The 16,768-nt window shown below is 35.1% G+C and overlaps 1 protein-coding gene across 1 annotated transcript in view; it reads left to right on the top strand.

Annotated features, from left to right (window-relative positions):
* The window catches only part of LOC149829074 (RIBOSOMAL RNA PROCESSING 5), a 110,077-nt gene that overhangs the window by 73,225 nt on the left and 20,084 nt on the right, over positions 1 to 16,768 (top strand). Inside the window, exons 25-30 of the mRNA XM_090017890.1 lie at positions 50 to 150; positions 1,543 to 1,693; positions 2,020 to 2,094; positions 2,195 to 2,354; positions 2,631 to 3,258; positions 10,483 to 10,540. Of these exons, the coding sequence (XP_089874016.1) occupies positions 50 to 150; positions 1,543 to 1,693; positions 2,020 to 2,094; positions 2,195 to 2,354; positions 2,631 to 3,258; positions 10,483 to 10,540 (1,173 nt within the window). The remainder of the gene's footprint in view (positions 1 to 49; positions 151 to 1,542; positions 1,694 to 2,019; positions 2,095 to 2,194; positions 2,355 to 2,630; positions 3,259 to 10,482; positions 10,541 to 16,768) is intronic.

The raw sequence follows: 16,768 nt of genomic DNA on the forward strand, positions 1-16,768 counted from the left end.
ATTTAGATATTATTTAAGTTATAAATATGTGTTTTCTTTTTTGATACAGGTTCTTTCCTTGCCTGAATATGAACATGCTATAGGATATGCACTTTTAAGTGATTTTAACACACAAAGAAGTTTACACAAACAGTATGTCGAAGGTGAAAGGTAAATAATGCTGCTTCAGTGCGGAACTTAATGGGAAATATGGAGTATTTCATTTTCTTTGAGATTGTCTTCTACATCTTTATTCTCTTTTATTCTATCCTTGAAGTAGTCTGTTTAATTTGTGCATCTAAGGTGCCTCAAAGGGGTTTGGCATAGTGGGATGGGACCTAGGCCGCTTGGCAGGTGGTCTAGGTTCAAATCTCATGGGCATCACCTTTTGCACAAGCCGAAGCGTGGCGACTCCCTGGGATTAAGGGGTAAGCCCACTGAGTTTTACACTGTCAGGACAACGTTCATAAGTATGACAAGAAAAAGCCAGCGCAGCTAGCTCTCTGATCCTGGGGATGGTTTCTCCGTGTAAATATCAAAAAAGAAAAACTTTGTGCGTCTAAGGAACACTCTTTTGTTATTCTGTCCTTGCGGTAGTTCAACTAACTTGCAAAGAAATTCCTTGAATATTTTATTAAAATACCTGAATTTTTTGATGATATTTATTCCCCTACTTGCCCTGTCAATCTAAAAATCATTCCTCTTTAGGGGGTGTTCGGATGAGAGAAGGGTGAAAAACATTTGGTTGGCTTGGTAATAATGTTTTTAACTACATAGCTTTTTGAGTTAGACCTCTTGATCGGTAATTAAAATTGTTTGGATGACTCATAGCTATGTAATTCTCCTTCTCTCATATACAATTATCATTGTTGTTATAATTAACATTGTTCTTTTTATCCATCATTGTCACTACCACCGTCTTTTTATTCAAAGACCATTTTCCTTTCTCACATCATGATCATTGTCATTTTTTTCGTGTGATCTATGCTTGAACTGTCATTAGATTTTATTTTGTGATCGTCATTATGATCATCCTCTATCTTGAACTATTACTTCCACCACCACTGCCTAGATAATCCTCTCTCTCTCATTGAGGCCTGGGACAATAGGCTGGAATAACACCATCTTGTTCATTTTAGAAAAAATGATCAGGGTGGTGTCCTATGCCTGACATGGACGACCCCACCTAAGGCTGACGGTGGGTGGAAGATTTCTTCAATTTCAATGTAGTAATTAGTCATTTTCTTTATTCAACTTCCACTGACGAAAATGCAGTATACCTCCACAAGATAAGAGTCATCCATAAAACATAGAGCATACAGTAGTGGTGCGTCAATATGTCATGTCACCTCCCAATCAGTATCTATATAGACATAAAGATTAAGGGAGAGGATGCGGAATGATAACTTGGTGTTCCTTGCTTAGTGTTTTAGTGTGTTCTCTTACACCTACACACAGTCGATGTACATGTGTACTTGTATCATGTACTTTGGAGTTATATGCATTCAACCATTCTTTTGCTTGTGAGAATTGGTGGCATCATGGAGTTTATTTTACTTGCAGTGTTCTTGCTACTATTGGGGCACTTCCAAGTCCATCATCAGGGAGGCTGTTGCTGCTGCTTAAATCTTTAAGTGAACATGTGAAAACTTCTGGCACTAAAAAAGCTAAGAAAAGATCTTCACACTCTGTTGGTTCACTTGTTGAAGCTGAGGTATGCTAATTGCTATATCAACTTGTGTTTTAAATTACTATTGGTTTAATAATTCATCATATTCCTGTTAATAGGAGCCATATATCCTTGTAATTTCTTGACATATCATGTTCTCCAACCACGGGACAATTTTGTTTCTTAAGCTGAAAATAACAAATACCTGAAGATACTGTGGAAGTTTCATTCTTGCAGTATGTTCAGAACTACAAAACTGAGTGAACATCTTTGTGTATTTTTAATTTTATTAGTCAAATATTGTAGTCTTTTAGATACAATAATTGGTATTATGAGCTGTCTTTTAAAACTTCTGCATCTGATCTTTGCAGATCACTGGCATAAAACCCTTTGAAATTTTTGTGAAATTAGGTATTGGTCTTCATGGGAGGATACACATCACAGAAGTGAGTTTGTTTTCTCTCAAACAGTTGTTTATATATCAGTGGAACTATTTTTTATCATTTCTTGAACAACCCCGCCCACTTTTCCGCTTTTGGCTGGCAGGTATATGATCACGATCATCAGCTTGATGAGTTAAACCCGTTCAGCAATTTTCGAGTTGGAGAAACATTGACAGCAAGAATAGTTGCGGAACCCTCAAAATCAGAGAAGAATGCAAAGCGTTATACCTGGGAACTATCTATCAAACCCTCTATTCTTTCAGGTAAACCTAATGATTTTTTTTGCATGTCTTGCTTTCTAGGTGTTCCTTCTACTTTTGTCCAATAGAAGGTCTTCTATTGTCGCAGTTTTTTTCTGCCTTGTTTTTTGATAGGCAAGCTAGGTTTTTCTGCCTTCTATTGTCTACCTTCAACACAGTGGTAGGATATTCTTTTGAAATAATTTTATCATCTGTATGATGTGTTCTTTCTTTTTCATTTATCACAGTCCGTCACCTATTTGTTCTGTGGCATCACACCTTTCTTGGTCTATTTTGTAGGAAATGTGGATGCAACTGATGAGAATTTGGGTGAAAAGTTTCCTTTCTCAACTGGTCAACATGTCATTGGTTATGTTGTTAAATTGGGTGATGAATGGGTTCGTTTAGCAGTCTCACGTCTTGTAAAAGGCGATTTATTTGTGTTGGATACCTCATCTGATCCTTCTGAACTTGAAGAATTTCAGAAGCGTTTCAGATTAGGACAGCCTGTATCTTGTCGCATTTTAAGTTCAAACAAGGAGAGATGTACATTGAGATTGGCATTAAAAAATGTACTTAGTCAACTAGACAGTGGTGGAGGTACTGAATCTGGTATGGATCTGAATTTAATTGGGCATATTCGTGAAGGTGCTATTATTGGTGGGAAGATTAGTAAAATATTTCCAGGTGTTGGAGGCTTGCTTGTTCAAATTGGTCCTCATCTATTTGGGAAAGTACATTTTACAGAGCTCACAGATTCTTGGGTGTCTAACCCTATAGATGGCTACAGGGAAGGCCAATTTGTCAGATGCAGGGTTCTAGAGGTTGGGCGTTCTGAGAAGGGAAATTTTCATGTTGATTTATCCTTACGAGAATCATTACAGGGCAATCTGTCTTTTAACTTGGAGGGCAGGACGACTGTTGATGCGTAAGTATAATTAAAAAAATGACCTTGTGCATGTGTGGGTGTGTGGGCCAGGGTGTGTCGGATGCGTGTGTGCGCATGTGTTGTGTGTGTGCCTGAGCATGTGCATGTGTGAGCATGTGCCTGTGTGTGTAACTGTTACTTCTTTGAGAAATCAATCATAGAAATCATTACTCTAATCCTTGAGTTTTCTTTCTTGTCCAAGTTACACCAATAACACATGCACTATAAAACATTCTGATGTTAGGGTTATGGAGATTTTTCTGTTGAGAACTCTTCAGATGGTTTTGAATCCAATTTCTTATAGATTACACCAATATACTTCTACGTTTTCTTTCGATGGGCAAGCTGTAATGAAATAAGTGCCAAAAAACAATGTCACAAACTGACTACAAGAAGACACAAATGCATAAGCAAGATGTCTCTGATAGACCAAATAGAATCTGCCACAAAGTGCAAACACCACACACAGAGAGAAGAGAGAACTTGAAATATAAGTCACAATATATTAAGAGATGCTTAAGAAAGCATTAAGAATGAATGGGGTATTCACCCCTATTTATACAAGAGATGAGACTCAAGGGTGGCTCCCATAGAGTCGTTGGGAGCCCCCTAACAGTCACATTTGTGGCCATTGGGGGTTATCTCAATGGTTCTATTGTGGGCCCTCTACATTAATTAACTAAAAGGTAAAACAAAAAATAAGGAAAATAAAAAGGAAACTAAAAAGACAACCCTAATGGACATGCGGGTTTTACATAGAAGGGAAAGACTAAATTGCCCCTACTGGGCATTATAAGGAATAAAAGATATATGCATATATATATATATATATATATATATATATATATTAACACTACTCACTGACAATGAGATCACTGAAAGTTTGCTTAGAAGAAAGGAGAACCTAGGAGATGGTAAAGCTTTAGTAAAGAAATCCGTAAGTTGGTATTTTGAAGTGACGTATGGAAGTTTAATAGTGCCGTGTAAAAACTCATTTTGAACATAATGACAGTTCATCTCAATGTGTTTCGTCTGTTCATGAAATGTATGATTGCTAGCAATGTAGATGACACTTTTGTTGTCGCAGTATAGCTTCGAAGGAATAGAGATGATAACATATAAATATTTAAGCAGACTTCTTAACCAAGAAAGTTCAATTGTAGTGGTGGACATTGCTCTATACTAAACTTTTGTGGAAGATAGAGAAACCTTACATTGCTTTTTACATCTCAAAGAAATTAATGATTCTCTAAGAAAAAACACAATAACTTTTGGTAGAATACAATCCTTGGGGTTTTCACCCCAACCAGAGTCGGTATAAGCAATTAAATGTGGAGATGAAGAAAAAGATAACAATAACCCTTTAGTTATAGTTTCCTTCGGATATCTAATAATTCTCATGACAATTGCCATGTGAATAGTAGGGGAACATTTTAGAAGTGACTTGCACTGTGTACAACATGAGCAATGTTTGCCCTGGTAATAGGCAAATATGTTAGAGATCCAATTAATTGATGATGAGAAGGATCTTCTAAAGGAGGTTTAATTGACTCTCATAGCATTGATTACTTTTGGAGTTTCCACTTTCTTTTCGTCAGTCATGCCAGACTTAAAAATAATATATGATGCAAGCTTCATTTTAGACATGACATATCCCCGAGGAGAATATGTAACTTCAATCCCTAAAAAGTACCTTAGAAATCCAAGGTCAGACATATCAAAATTGTTTCTAAGAACATTTTTAATAAATCCAATGTCCTTTTTAATAAATTCAATGTCCTTTTTATCATTCTGAGTGATGATCATATCATCAACATATAACAATAAAATAATTATGTGATCACTTGTATTCTTAACAAAAAGAGCAATATCGGTATGACAAGAAGTAAAACTACTATCAAGAACAACTTTACTAAAGCGATCATATCAAGCTTTTAGAGCTTGTTTAAGCTCATAAAGAACTTTATTAAGTTTAATTATTTTTCCTTTACCAATCTCAAGACTCGATGGAGGATTATGTAGACTTCTTCACAAAGGTCCCCATTTAGAAATACATTTTTGACATCTAATTCGTAGAAAAGCCATTGTTTAATAGATGCTAAGGCTATTAAAGTTCTTACACTAGTCATCCTAACAACCAAAACAAAGGTATTTTTTATAATCAATTCTATATTTTTGTGCATACCCTTAGCAACTAACCTAGCTTTGTATCTTTTTAGTGACCCATCACTCATAGTTTTGACTCTATAAACCGATCTACATCCAATAGCCTTTTTTTCTAAGGGGAGACTTACAATTGTTCAAGTGTTAGCTTTGTTGAGTGTTTCTAATTCAAGTTTCATAACATCAATCCAATCTGGATGTTGCTTGGCTTCTTTAAAGTTGGAAGCCCATGATAAGAGTGAATCATCATTAGACAAGTTCTATAATTTGGGGAAAAGAAATAATATGATACAAATTTTCGAGGAGGTTTACTACTTCCAGAAGATCGCCTAGGCAGAGATTCTTCTACCTGGTCTTCTAGGGAAAAGTTTTGTGAGTATGTGTTAAAAGCATTTTGATGTTCATTTCCCTCTCGCCGAGTATACACATCGATATCATTGGGATTCTCATTAGGAGAATCATCATTTTCATAAAACAAATCATCATGTTGATGAGAATTGTCATCATAAACATTTTCACAAATAATATCATTAGAATCTTTATACTCATTTCTAGGTAATAAGTAAAAAAGAGAAGAATAATCAACATCTTCTTTGGGTTTTTGAGATTCAAATTCATTTTGTTCTTAAAGAAAAGTCACATTTCTTGAAATATAAAGTTTGTTATTTTTAACATCATAAAACCTTTTGATTTTCACCATAGCTAATAAAAGCACATTCAAGAGCTTTTGATGAAAGTTTATCTTGTCCTTGAAAAAGAACAAAGCATTTACAACAAGAAATTCTTAATCTTTTGAAATCCAATGATATTTTAAACAATTTTTCAACGGGGGAAACATTATTTAATGATGATGATGGCATCCTATTTATAAGATAAATTGCGAAAAGAGCGACTTTGGCCCAAAAATTCTTTGGAGCATTTGTAGAAATATGAAGAGTTCTTGTTGTTTCAATTAGATGCCTATGTTTTCTTTCGCCAAGGTCATTTTGTTAAGGAGTTTTGGGACAAGATCTTTGATGAATAATGTCATTTTGTTTAAGGTAGTTTTAAAATTTATTTGTCATGTTCTCCTCCGGAATTGGATTTAAAAATTGCTATATTGTTTTGAAATTGATTATATGAAATTCTTTAAAAGTAGAAAAAACATCAGATTTGTTTTTAACGAAGTAAACTCAAGTGTATCTAGTGAAATCATCAATAAAGACAACATAATATGAATTTTCTCTTTTAGACTTAACGGGTGCCTGTGTCCATACATCCAAATAGACTAATTCAAATAGTCTCTTAGAAATAAAGTTGTTACGTGGATAAGGAAGAAAATGCATTTTTCCAAGAATACAATCATTGCATGTAAATTCTTTTTCATTGCAAAATTTTTTCCAAAAAGGAAAAAGATACAACTTAGAGACACTAGGATGACCTAACCTTTTGTGCCAAGTGACAACATTTTTAGATTGAACATGATTGCAAAATGATTTGGATGACAAGGACAAAAAATCTGTATAATATAGGTCTTCTCTTCTATGGCCTTGCCCAATCCGATTCCCGAATAGGAGATCCTGTATATAACAATTGGTAGGTAAAAAAGAGACACTACATCTAAAATCAGTTATTTGAAAAACGAAGAAAAGATTTAGGTTAAGATTTAGAATGATTCTAATTTTTGGAACATAAAATTCTCAGTCTTTGCTTAAAACTTTTAAGGTTTTCCATTCCTTTAACATCTAATGATTTTCCATAAGCTGTGTAAAGGAAAGATTTGAAAGAATTAAGGTTTGGTTTTGATAAAAGCGATGCATTTGGAGTCATATGAAAGGAGACACCCAAATCAAAGATCCAAAAGGACATACCGGGAGTTGATAAAACCGCAACTCCGGTGGTGGAAGGTGTGAAAGAGTTGTTTCTCATGAATTGATAGAGAGTTTCTGTAAGTTGAGCAATTAAGTCTTTTATGTCTCCATCTCTTTTTTATTCTTTACGTGTATTGATTGGACTATCTCCAACGGAAGTCACTTTTTTTTAAGCTTAGGACAATCGGGTCCAAGCTATTCAGGTTCATTACAATGGTGACAAATATTTTTTCTTCTTCCACCATTGTTATTTTTTCAAAAAATGAGGAGGTTTATATGTCCTCATGTGATTTCTTGATTTAGATACCACATGGACCTCATCAAAGTCATTTTTAAGAGTCAAGCAAGTTTCTTCTTGGTATGAAATCAACAAGAACTTTACTAAGACGAGTAGAAGCCCTATAAAGATGGGATCCTCTTAGTTCAAATTTGGGACGAAGCCCATGAACAAATTAAAAAAATCTTTTTCTTTCCATTTGTTCTTGCCTCTTGGCAATAACACTTCCTTCTCATTGAGGTTTAAGGAAAGAAAGCTCATCCCATAGAGGAGATAGAGTATTATAATAGTCTTTAATACTTATGTCTCCTTGCTTGGTTTCTCTTACCTTTTCTTGTATAAAGAAATGTCTAGTAAGGTCTTTTTGAGTATATATATATATATATATATATATATATATATATATATATATATATATATACCTTTCATGAAGAACCATGCTTCATTTGACTTCTTAAATTTTGCTTAAGTAGCACAAATCTTGAGATCCACATTATTCATGAACCATGCCAATATTTTCGCATGCTCACTTTCTCAATTTTCACATTTGGATTGATATTCTTCAATAGGTTTGACTTTTTCTTCGTCACCCAAAGTTTTTTCTTCATTCCCTTCCTTCTTGGTGAGCTTTAATTATGGTTCCGGAACGGTTCCACATACATACTCTTAAAGTTTCTTGCCTTTGAGGTTGTTCTCCATAGCAGCCACCCACATTCTATAGTTGGTCCTATTCAATTTGAGTGAGAGGTCAATCTTTGCATCTTTATCGGCCATTGCGGAAGGGTTGAAGAAGAACAAGAGTGTAAAGCTTAATCATACTCAAATATAAAAGAAAGAAGTCCTAAAGTGTTCAAACACTCTGATACTATGTAATGAAATATAAGTGCCAAAAAACAATGTCACAAAGTGACTACAAGAAGGCACAAATGCATAAGCAAGATGTCTCTAATGGGCCAAATACAATGTGCCACAAAAGGCAAACACCAAACACACACAAAAAGAGAAGAGAGAACTTAAAATATAAATCACAATATATTAAGAGATGCTTAAGAAAGAATGGGGTATTCACTCTTATTTATACAAGAGATGAGACTCAAGGGGGGCTCCCATAGAGTCGTTGGGAGCCCCTCAACAGTTACATTTGTGACCGTTGAGGGGTATCCCAATGGCTCTATTGTGGGCCCTTTACATTATTTAACTAAAAAGTAAAACAGAAAATAAGGAAAATAAAAAAGAAACTAAAAAGACAACCCTAATGGACATGCGAGTTTTACATAGAAGGGAAATACTAAATTTCCCCTGGTGGGCATTACAAAAAATAAAAGAGAAATAATATATATATATATATATATATATATATATTAACACAAGCTGGGGTTAGGCAGACCCCTACCAATGAATTGAATAATTATGGACACAAAACTACAAAATGTACAAAAAATTATGCCCTCCTGATTGCCGGATGCTAATCAGGTGGCATATCATGCCAGAAACAATCAGTGGATATCCCAGCTAAGTGGGCCAGTGTACATTCTAATTCATTGCTAAACCTGGGGGTAAAATGAATCTGGCTGGCACCTTGCAAATGAAATAAGCTTTTGGATCAGCTCTTAAGGAGCTTGCTCTGCAAATCCTCTGCCCTCCAGGTGCTGATTGAGTATGCGAGGATGTGCACCCGGTATCTATGAGAGGCTTCAGTGATGAGGACTTTGCTCCAGCACTCCCACTCCCTATGGTTGACTGCTGAACTCCCTAAAATCCTGCCAGCTTTGATAAAACCGTCTCTATGGTTGACTACACCAATACACATTTACGTTTATGAGCTAGAGTTCTTCCTCTTTTCATAGTCATATTTCACACAATATTACTTAATATCTCTTACTCAAGAGATATTAAGGAGGGTTCAGTTCCGTGATGACCTTTTTCTATCTATGGCTGAAGACAATAGTTTGAGGGAGTTATATTAGAAACTGTCAAAGTGTTCTATGAGAATCGTTATGTAATGGGTCTAAATGTCTATATTTGATTTAGGAATTAATGTTTATGATTATGTCAAGTTTCTTGTTCGTGTTGGAAGAAGATTTGAATCTGCATCAATAAACTGAAAAATTAAATATTTAAAAGTTTCAATGTGAATGGAACGTCTAAATCAGGTTAGATTTGAATAATCAGCTAAATGTATAATTTATGAAGGTTCATCCAACAGAATATGCTGCCATGTATGTGTATGTGTGTGGGCTTGGCTGCCCTTGTGTGTGTATTTATATTTACTGGGTGGATCCTCTGACTGCAAACTGGATCAAGCATCCTGGCCTGCTGGTCTCCAGCTATCCTGTTCACTGAAAGCAGCGACCCATGGGAAAAAAGAATGTTGACAGAAATACAAGTAACCGAATAACGACATCATTCAAATCTGTAGAAGAAGTTTGGAACGATTAGTAACGTCCACTTTTAGATAATTAAAACGTTTTTACAAAGACGAGCTGATTGTGTTTTAGAAATTATAGGTCCCTAGCCTAGGAGAAGCCAATTCTACTTCATCTCTACTAAGGTAAGGCCCTTCCCTTTTGAATAATTGTAACTCCAGTATTTTGGATAGGGCTGATGGGAGTTCTCTCTCCTCCCAAGATAACTTCTCTTTTGGAAAGACAAAGGGCTTCTTTACTGTACAACAATGCACATTGCGCATTTACTTTTTATTATGATGACCTGTGAAAATACCATAATATTATGCCATTTATGAGTTAAAAATGTATCAATTATAACAATCTAACAACTTGCCAATCATTATGTTGGAACTTTCATTTTCTTATATGAATGCAGAAAACATACTTTGCGTGTAACCACTTGTGTATATCTGGTATGTGCTTTGCTTGTTTATGCCTTGTAAAAGATGGTTATTTGGAAGTATGATGTTGTTGGTCTAATATGCAGCTCTTTTGGGGGACACTTCTCAAAGATTGATGACTTATATCCTAACATGGAAGTGAAGGTACGCAGTGAATTTCATTAACTGTTAAATTATTATATTTTTCATGGTGTAAATAACGACTGCATTATGCCATGATTGAACTAAATTGACGACTCTTATGGACATTACATTTTTGTTGTGTTCAATTATTTTAATCTGATCATGCAGCTTAAGTAGGAAAACATTAATTTATGCAAAAGCTTAAGTAGGAAATTAAATAAAATCTGTACAAACAAGGTGAAGCAAGGGGAAGACAATTTATTCTTATGCATGATAAATGCTATTATGAGGTGACAAAACTTAATAACCATGGCTTGTACAGGTACAAGAAGAGAGAAACATATAGCAATAAATTTGCAATTATGTACATATTAGGTCAAATTTAGGAGTCATTACTAAACCAAATACCAAGTATATAATAACATCATGACTTGTAGGGCTGCGAAGATGAGGTATCCAGCCCATCGGATTGCACTTAGAATTGCCCAAATACTAAGCACTGGGTATTGGGTTATGTCAGGTTTAGAAAATGGAACCCAAATCGGGCCCACATAATGTAGAGGGTACTTGGAATACATAAGATACACTCAGTCAGTTGTTGGGTATCTGGTAAAAATCATGGCCCAAACCAGAGTTACCGAAAGCTTCTTAGAGAGGTGGGAAGCCCACTTCCCAGAAACTCGCTTCAAAAGCACGATACTCCTCTCTTCTGAAACTTGATGAGAATCTTGATTCTCCCAGGTTTCTCCTATACTTTCCTCATAGTTCATCTATTCTTCTTAAATGTTCTTTCACTCTACTTCCATGATGTTTCTCTAAATTTGCAGTCGTCATATTTAGATTTTGTTAAAAATTTGACGTTGACACTAAAAAAGCATGAAATATAAAAAGTCACTTTTATTTTAGTTTTTATTTGTGTTCCATTTCAGTTTCCATTCAATTTTTATATTGTTTTTTTATTCCTCGCTTTCCGCTTCCTATACATTTTAAAATGCATCACTTCTCGCTTTCTCTTTTGTTTCCCGTTTTCGCTTCCTAGTCTGACAACCTTGGCCCAAACCCGACCCACATGTTACCGTAGTTGGACTTGGGTTGGGATTTTTTGTGCTGATACTTGGATATCCGGATTCAAGTCAGGTTGGGTGCCCAAGACAAACCCGACCAATTGACAACCTTAATGCCATGAAAATAAAATGTGTTAAAATATGTATCTATATATATATAATAATAAGTGTATTAATTTTGTAATACCCAATAAGGGTAATTTTGTTTTTTCTCTTTTTTTTGCGTATGTTCATCTTTTTGAATATGTTTGTAATTTATTTAATTTTTTCTTTCTTTCTTTTTTCTTTTTTTTATTTCTTTCTTTTTCACTTTTGAGGGGCCCCGCAAATAGACGTTGGGACCCCTCCAATGTCTACTTTGGAGCCCCTCTGTTCCTTATGTATTATCTATAGGGGTGAATCCTCTTTATATTGTTCAAGCTTTTTAGCAGAAGCTACTATTCATCTTAATAAAAGATTTCTTTTATTTTGTATGCCTTTGAGCATTTATGTGTTGTGCCTTTGTGCACACTTGTTTCAAGTTCTCATTTTGTGCCTTTGTGCACACATTGCATATTGAAGAGCTAGAGCCTTTGTGCACAATTATCTCTTTGAAGACATTTTTACATGGTATCAGAGCAAGGTCGATATAAGAATAGCTCATGTTTTGTCATACTTCGGAGGTTTCCTCAAAAAGTGTGCATTCTCTCAATCTTTCTTTCTTGGCGCAGAGAGCTCTTGCAATTCACTTCTAAGTGCAATACATCTCCTCAAGTGAGCTTAGAAGACTCTTTGTGGTAAGAGCTTCTATTATTGAAGTTTTTTTCTCTCTCGTAAACTTCTCCATGGTGGAAATAGATTTTCACTTTTCTCTTGGCTTTAAGCGCAATGGGTCAAACTATCATGTTTGGGCCGGAAATGTGGAAGCACACATCAAAGGTAAGGGACTTTGGGGTTATATCCAAGGTTCAATACCGGAACCGGAGCCAAAGATTAATACCGAAACCGGAGCCAAAGATTACGATAGTTGAAAAAGGGAAAATAAAAATTCTTGATGGAGAAAAAAGAACAAAAGCACTAGAGGAATATAGCAAAAAACATGAAGAGTGGGAGATGAAAAACTACAAAATCCTATCTTGGATCTTTTCTTTTGTTGAGACAAGGATCAATGCAAATATTTTAAAATTCAAAAAAGCGACTCAATTGTGGGAATATCTTGAGAGGATGTATACCTCAAGGGATTTATCTCACAAGTATTATTTTCAAAATAGAGCTTTGACTCTTCAACAAAGCGAAATGACCATTAGATAGTATTTCGTCGAATTGTCTTCCATTTGGGATGAGCTTGCTATGCTCGAACCTAAGTGGAGTGGAGAAGCCATTGAGCTTTATCACAAACAATTAGAAGAAAACCAATTCTTTAACTTTTTGAATAGGCTTAGGCCTGAATTTGAACAAATAAGGTCTTCTTTCCTATCATCTTTTACTTCTTCTCCTCTCGAAGATGTTCTTACCAAATTAAGTGGAGTGAAGACTCGTTTGGGAATGAGTAAATCAAACCCAAGTGTTCTTGCCATACCTTCAAACAAAGATGAAAATGAAGGTGCTTATGCCGTCTCTAGACCCAGAAGCAATTTAAAGTCATATAAGCCTTTTCATTTCAACAAAGATCAAAATCAAAGAGGAGAACAAAGTAAAAGATGGAATCAAGGAAGGGAGTATGGAAAAATCATTTGTCACTTTTGTAAAGAATGGGGACACATTAAACCGGTTTGTCCTAAGTGGAAGAAGAAAGCAGCTATGTCTATTACATTTCAACCACAAAGAGAAGAGAATTCATCTACTTCTAATAATGGGGCATTGTCCTTAAGTCAAATTATGGAGGCTCTTCAACCCTTCCTTAAAGGGTCCATCTCCGGTGCCACTATGTCTTCTTCTCCCGGTAAGATCTCTTGGCTCTTAGATTTGGGTGCCTCTTTCCATATGACTCCAAACTTTTGTGCACTTTCCAAATTTTCAAAAAATGTTTTTCCATCATTTGTTTTAACCGCTAATGGTGCTTCTCTTGAAATCAAGGGAGTTAGAAATTTGGGAAACAAGATTTCTTTATTCTAAAAGTTAGATTTATACTATAATTGAATTTAAACTTGCTTTTGGTTTCGCAACTTTTGGACTATGGATGTGATGTTAAGTTCTCATTAAATAAATGTTGTGTACAGGATCGCCGGTCCAGAAAGTTGATTGGGGAAGGCTTTAGAAAATAAGATCTCTACTATATGGAGTTTCTACAAATTTCAAAACATTCTTTTTGTAATATTGCCCAACATAAAGATAAATGTTTGGCATACAAGACTTGGACATCTCAGTGTCGTCAAGCTTTCTTATTTGCATTTTGTTAATGATCTCTGTAAAAGTAGTTTCAATTGTAATGATTGCATTCTTGGAAAAATGAGAAGCTTGCGTGTTTGATTGGCCGATGTACAGTTTCGTACCTCGTGCATTGCTTTGAGTATTCACGTATTTGCTCTGCATAAAAGGTGTATGAAGATGAATGCTCATGTCTTCAAGTAATCTACGCAACCAAATGATCTCTAATGTTGTATCATCACCAACGAAAGCTAGGAAACCTGGAGCCTATGATTTCAAATCTGAGTGTTTTAAACGTTATATCCCTGTTTTAAAGCCTTATATCTCCTGTAACCAGTATTCCCTCACCTACAACAACCAAACGATCTCTAATGTTGTAGCTATTGCATGATACTTGCTTTAGTGGATGATAAAAATACTTTATGATCTCTAATGTTGTTGTAGCTATTGAATGATACTTGCTTCAGTGGATGATAAAAATACTTTTTGTTGTTTTTCACTTGACGACACCAAAGAATCACCTACAAAAACACAAAAACCAGTAGTTGAGAATTGATTATTTGTATCTCCTCCACAATTTGAGTCAGAATAAGCAATCAACTCAAGCGAGGAAGTGGAGGATAACAAAATACCTCTAGAGGTAAAGGTTTGTAAATATCTAACAATTCTCATCACAACACTCATGTGAAGTGTGGTGAGAGAATGTTGGAATCGACTATCATTATGAACTTCATGTGTAATATTAGGCTTAGTAATAGTTAAATAAGGGTGTCAATCATTTGGTGATATGGAGTAGGATCATTCAGAGGTGTTCCATCGTCGATCTTTATTTTGACATTAATAACTTAAGGAGTGTTCACCCTTTTTTCATCAGTAATACCTAACCTTTCAGTAATATCATTAACAAACTTGGTTTGAAAAAGCACGTATCGTCTAGTAGAGTAAGCAACCTCAATCCCCTAAAAAAAATCTAAGAAATCCAAGATCAGTCATCTCAAACTATTTTTTAACACTATATTTAATATATTTTATTCCCTGTTTGTCTTCACTTGTAATGATCATATCGTCAACACAGATTTCTTAGTAAACATAACAATATCTATATAACAAAATTTAAAACCAAGCTTTAGCATAACAAAACTAAAGCGATCATACCAAGCTTTGGGTGCTTGTTTCTGTCAGAATTTCTGCAGAAATCAAAGAGAGAGAGAGAGAGAGAGAGAGAGAGAGAGAGAGAGAGAGAGAGAGAGAGAGCTGATATTGTTGAGAATTGACAACCTATTTCCTTCACACAGGCTGCGCTAATACATCATTAGCCTTAATAGGGTTACAATAATTTACACGTGGACAAAAATGCCCCTGTATTAGTAACTCATTACATTAAAATACAAAATCTGGGAATGGATATGGATCCTTTATTGAATGGATCCATATCCAACCCATATTCTAATACCCTCCCTTAAGTTGTGCATGGGAGTGAACCATGTGCAACTTGTTTTTCAGATACCAGAAACGTTGACTTGTAAGACCTTTTGTAAACATATAAGCAATTTGGTCTTCTGAAGGCACATAAACTGGTTCAATCTCTTTGTCTGCTATCTTTTGTCTGATGAAATGTTGATCTATCTTAATATGCTTAGTTCGACTGTGATGAATGGGATTGAATGCAATTTGTATAACACTTTTAGTATCACACATAAGTGTCGAATTTGAGATATCCTCCCTCATTTCTGTAAGTAGATGCCTAATTCAGGTTACTTCTGCAGTGGTGGCTGCCATAGATATATATTATGCCTCTGTGCTAGACCTTGCCACAACCTTCTGTTTTCTGCTACTCCGTGAGACAAGATTTCTTCCAATGAAAACACAGTATCCTGAAACAGACCTCCTGTCATCTGGATCCTCTGCCCCGTCTGCATCTGTATAGGACACTATGTTATGTTTTGGTGACTTCCATGAAGATTGAATATATGTAAGTCCATCGCCTACTGTTCCTTTTAGATAGCGAAGCATGCGTTTGACAACATCCATGTGACTAGTCTTTGGTTCATGTATGAACTGAGATACTTGATTAACAGAGTATACAATGTCTGGTCTAGTAAAAGCAAGATATTGCAACATGTAAAATTGTCTATGAAGAGACAATACGCATACAAGCATAAATACTTAATAAAAGAAGTGTACGAAGACACCCTCACAACACTTGAACAAAATACGCAAAAAGCGTAAAAATAGCAAACATGCAATAATGCATGTATTTGATAAAATGAACAAATGCTTGAGACTCTCAAGCTTAGGAATTACAAGGGGGGAACACCCCTATTTATACAAGTGCCAAAAGGTGCAAAGGGGGGGCTCCCAAAGGAGTCGTTGGGGGCCCCCAACGACTCTATTTGGGGACCCCCAATGCACTTTAAAAAATAACAAAAAATAAAAATAAAAAGTAAAAAAGAATTACAAAAAAATAAATAAGAAAATTACAACATATTCCAAATGGAATATGCGCAAAACATGAAATTACAAGGATACCCTTTTCGGGTAAGAATATATAAATATATATATTTATATATATAGAGAGAGAGATATATGTACATATAATATATTATATGTAAATGTATCTCTATGTATATAAATATATATATATATATTTATATTTACAATAATGATTTTAGGAGACACATTTTAACACCCCCCCTCAAACTTACGGTGTGATAACCGCAAGTTTGTCAAGAAGGAAATGAAATTTGGGCGAACATAGAGCTTTTGTGAAGAAGTCGGCAAGTTGATACTCAGACGTCACATATGGTAGATCAATGACCTTCTTCAAGTATTCTTCTCT

The sequence above is a fragment of the Nuphar pumila genome, chromosome 9, assembly GCF_984573655.1.
Source record: "Nuphar pumila chromosome 9, dmNupPumi1.hap1.1, whole genome shotgun sequence".
Classification (NCBI taxonomy): Eukaryota; Viridiplantae; Streptophyta; class Magnoliopsida; order Nymphaeales; family Nymphaeaceae; genus Nuphar; species Nuphar pumila.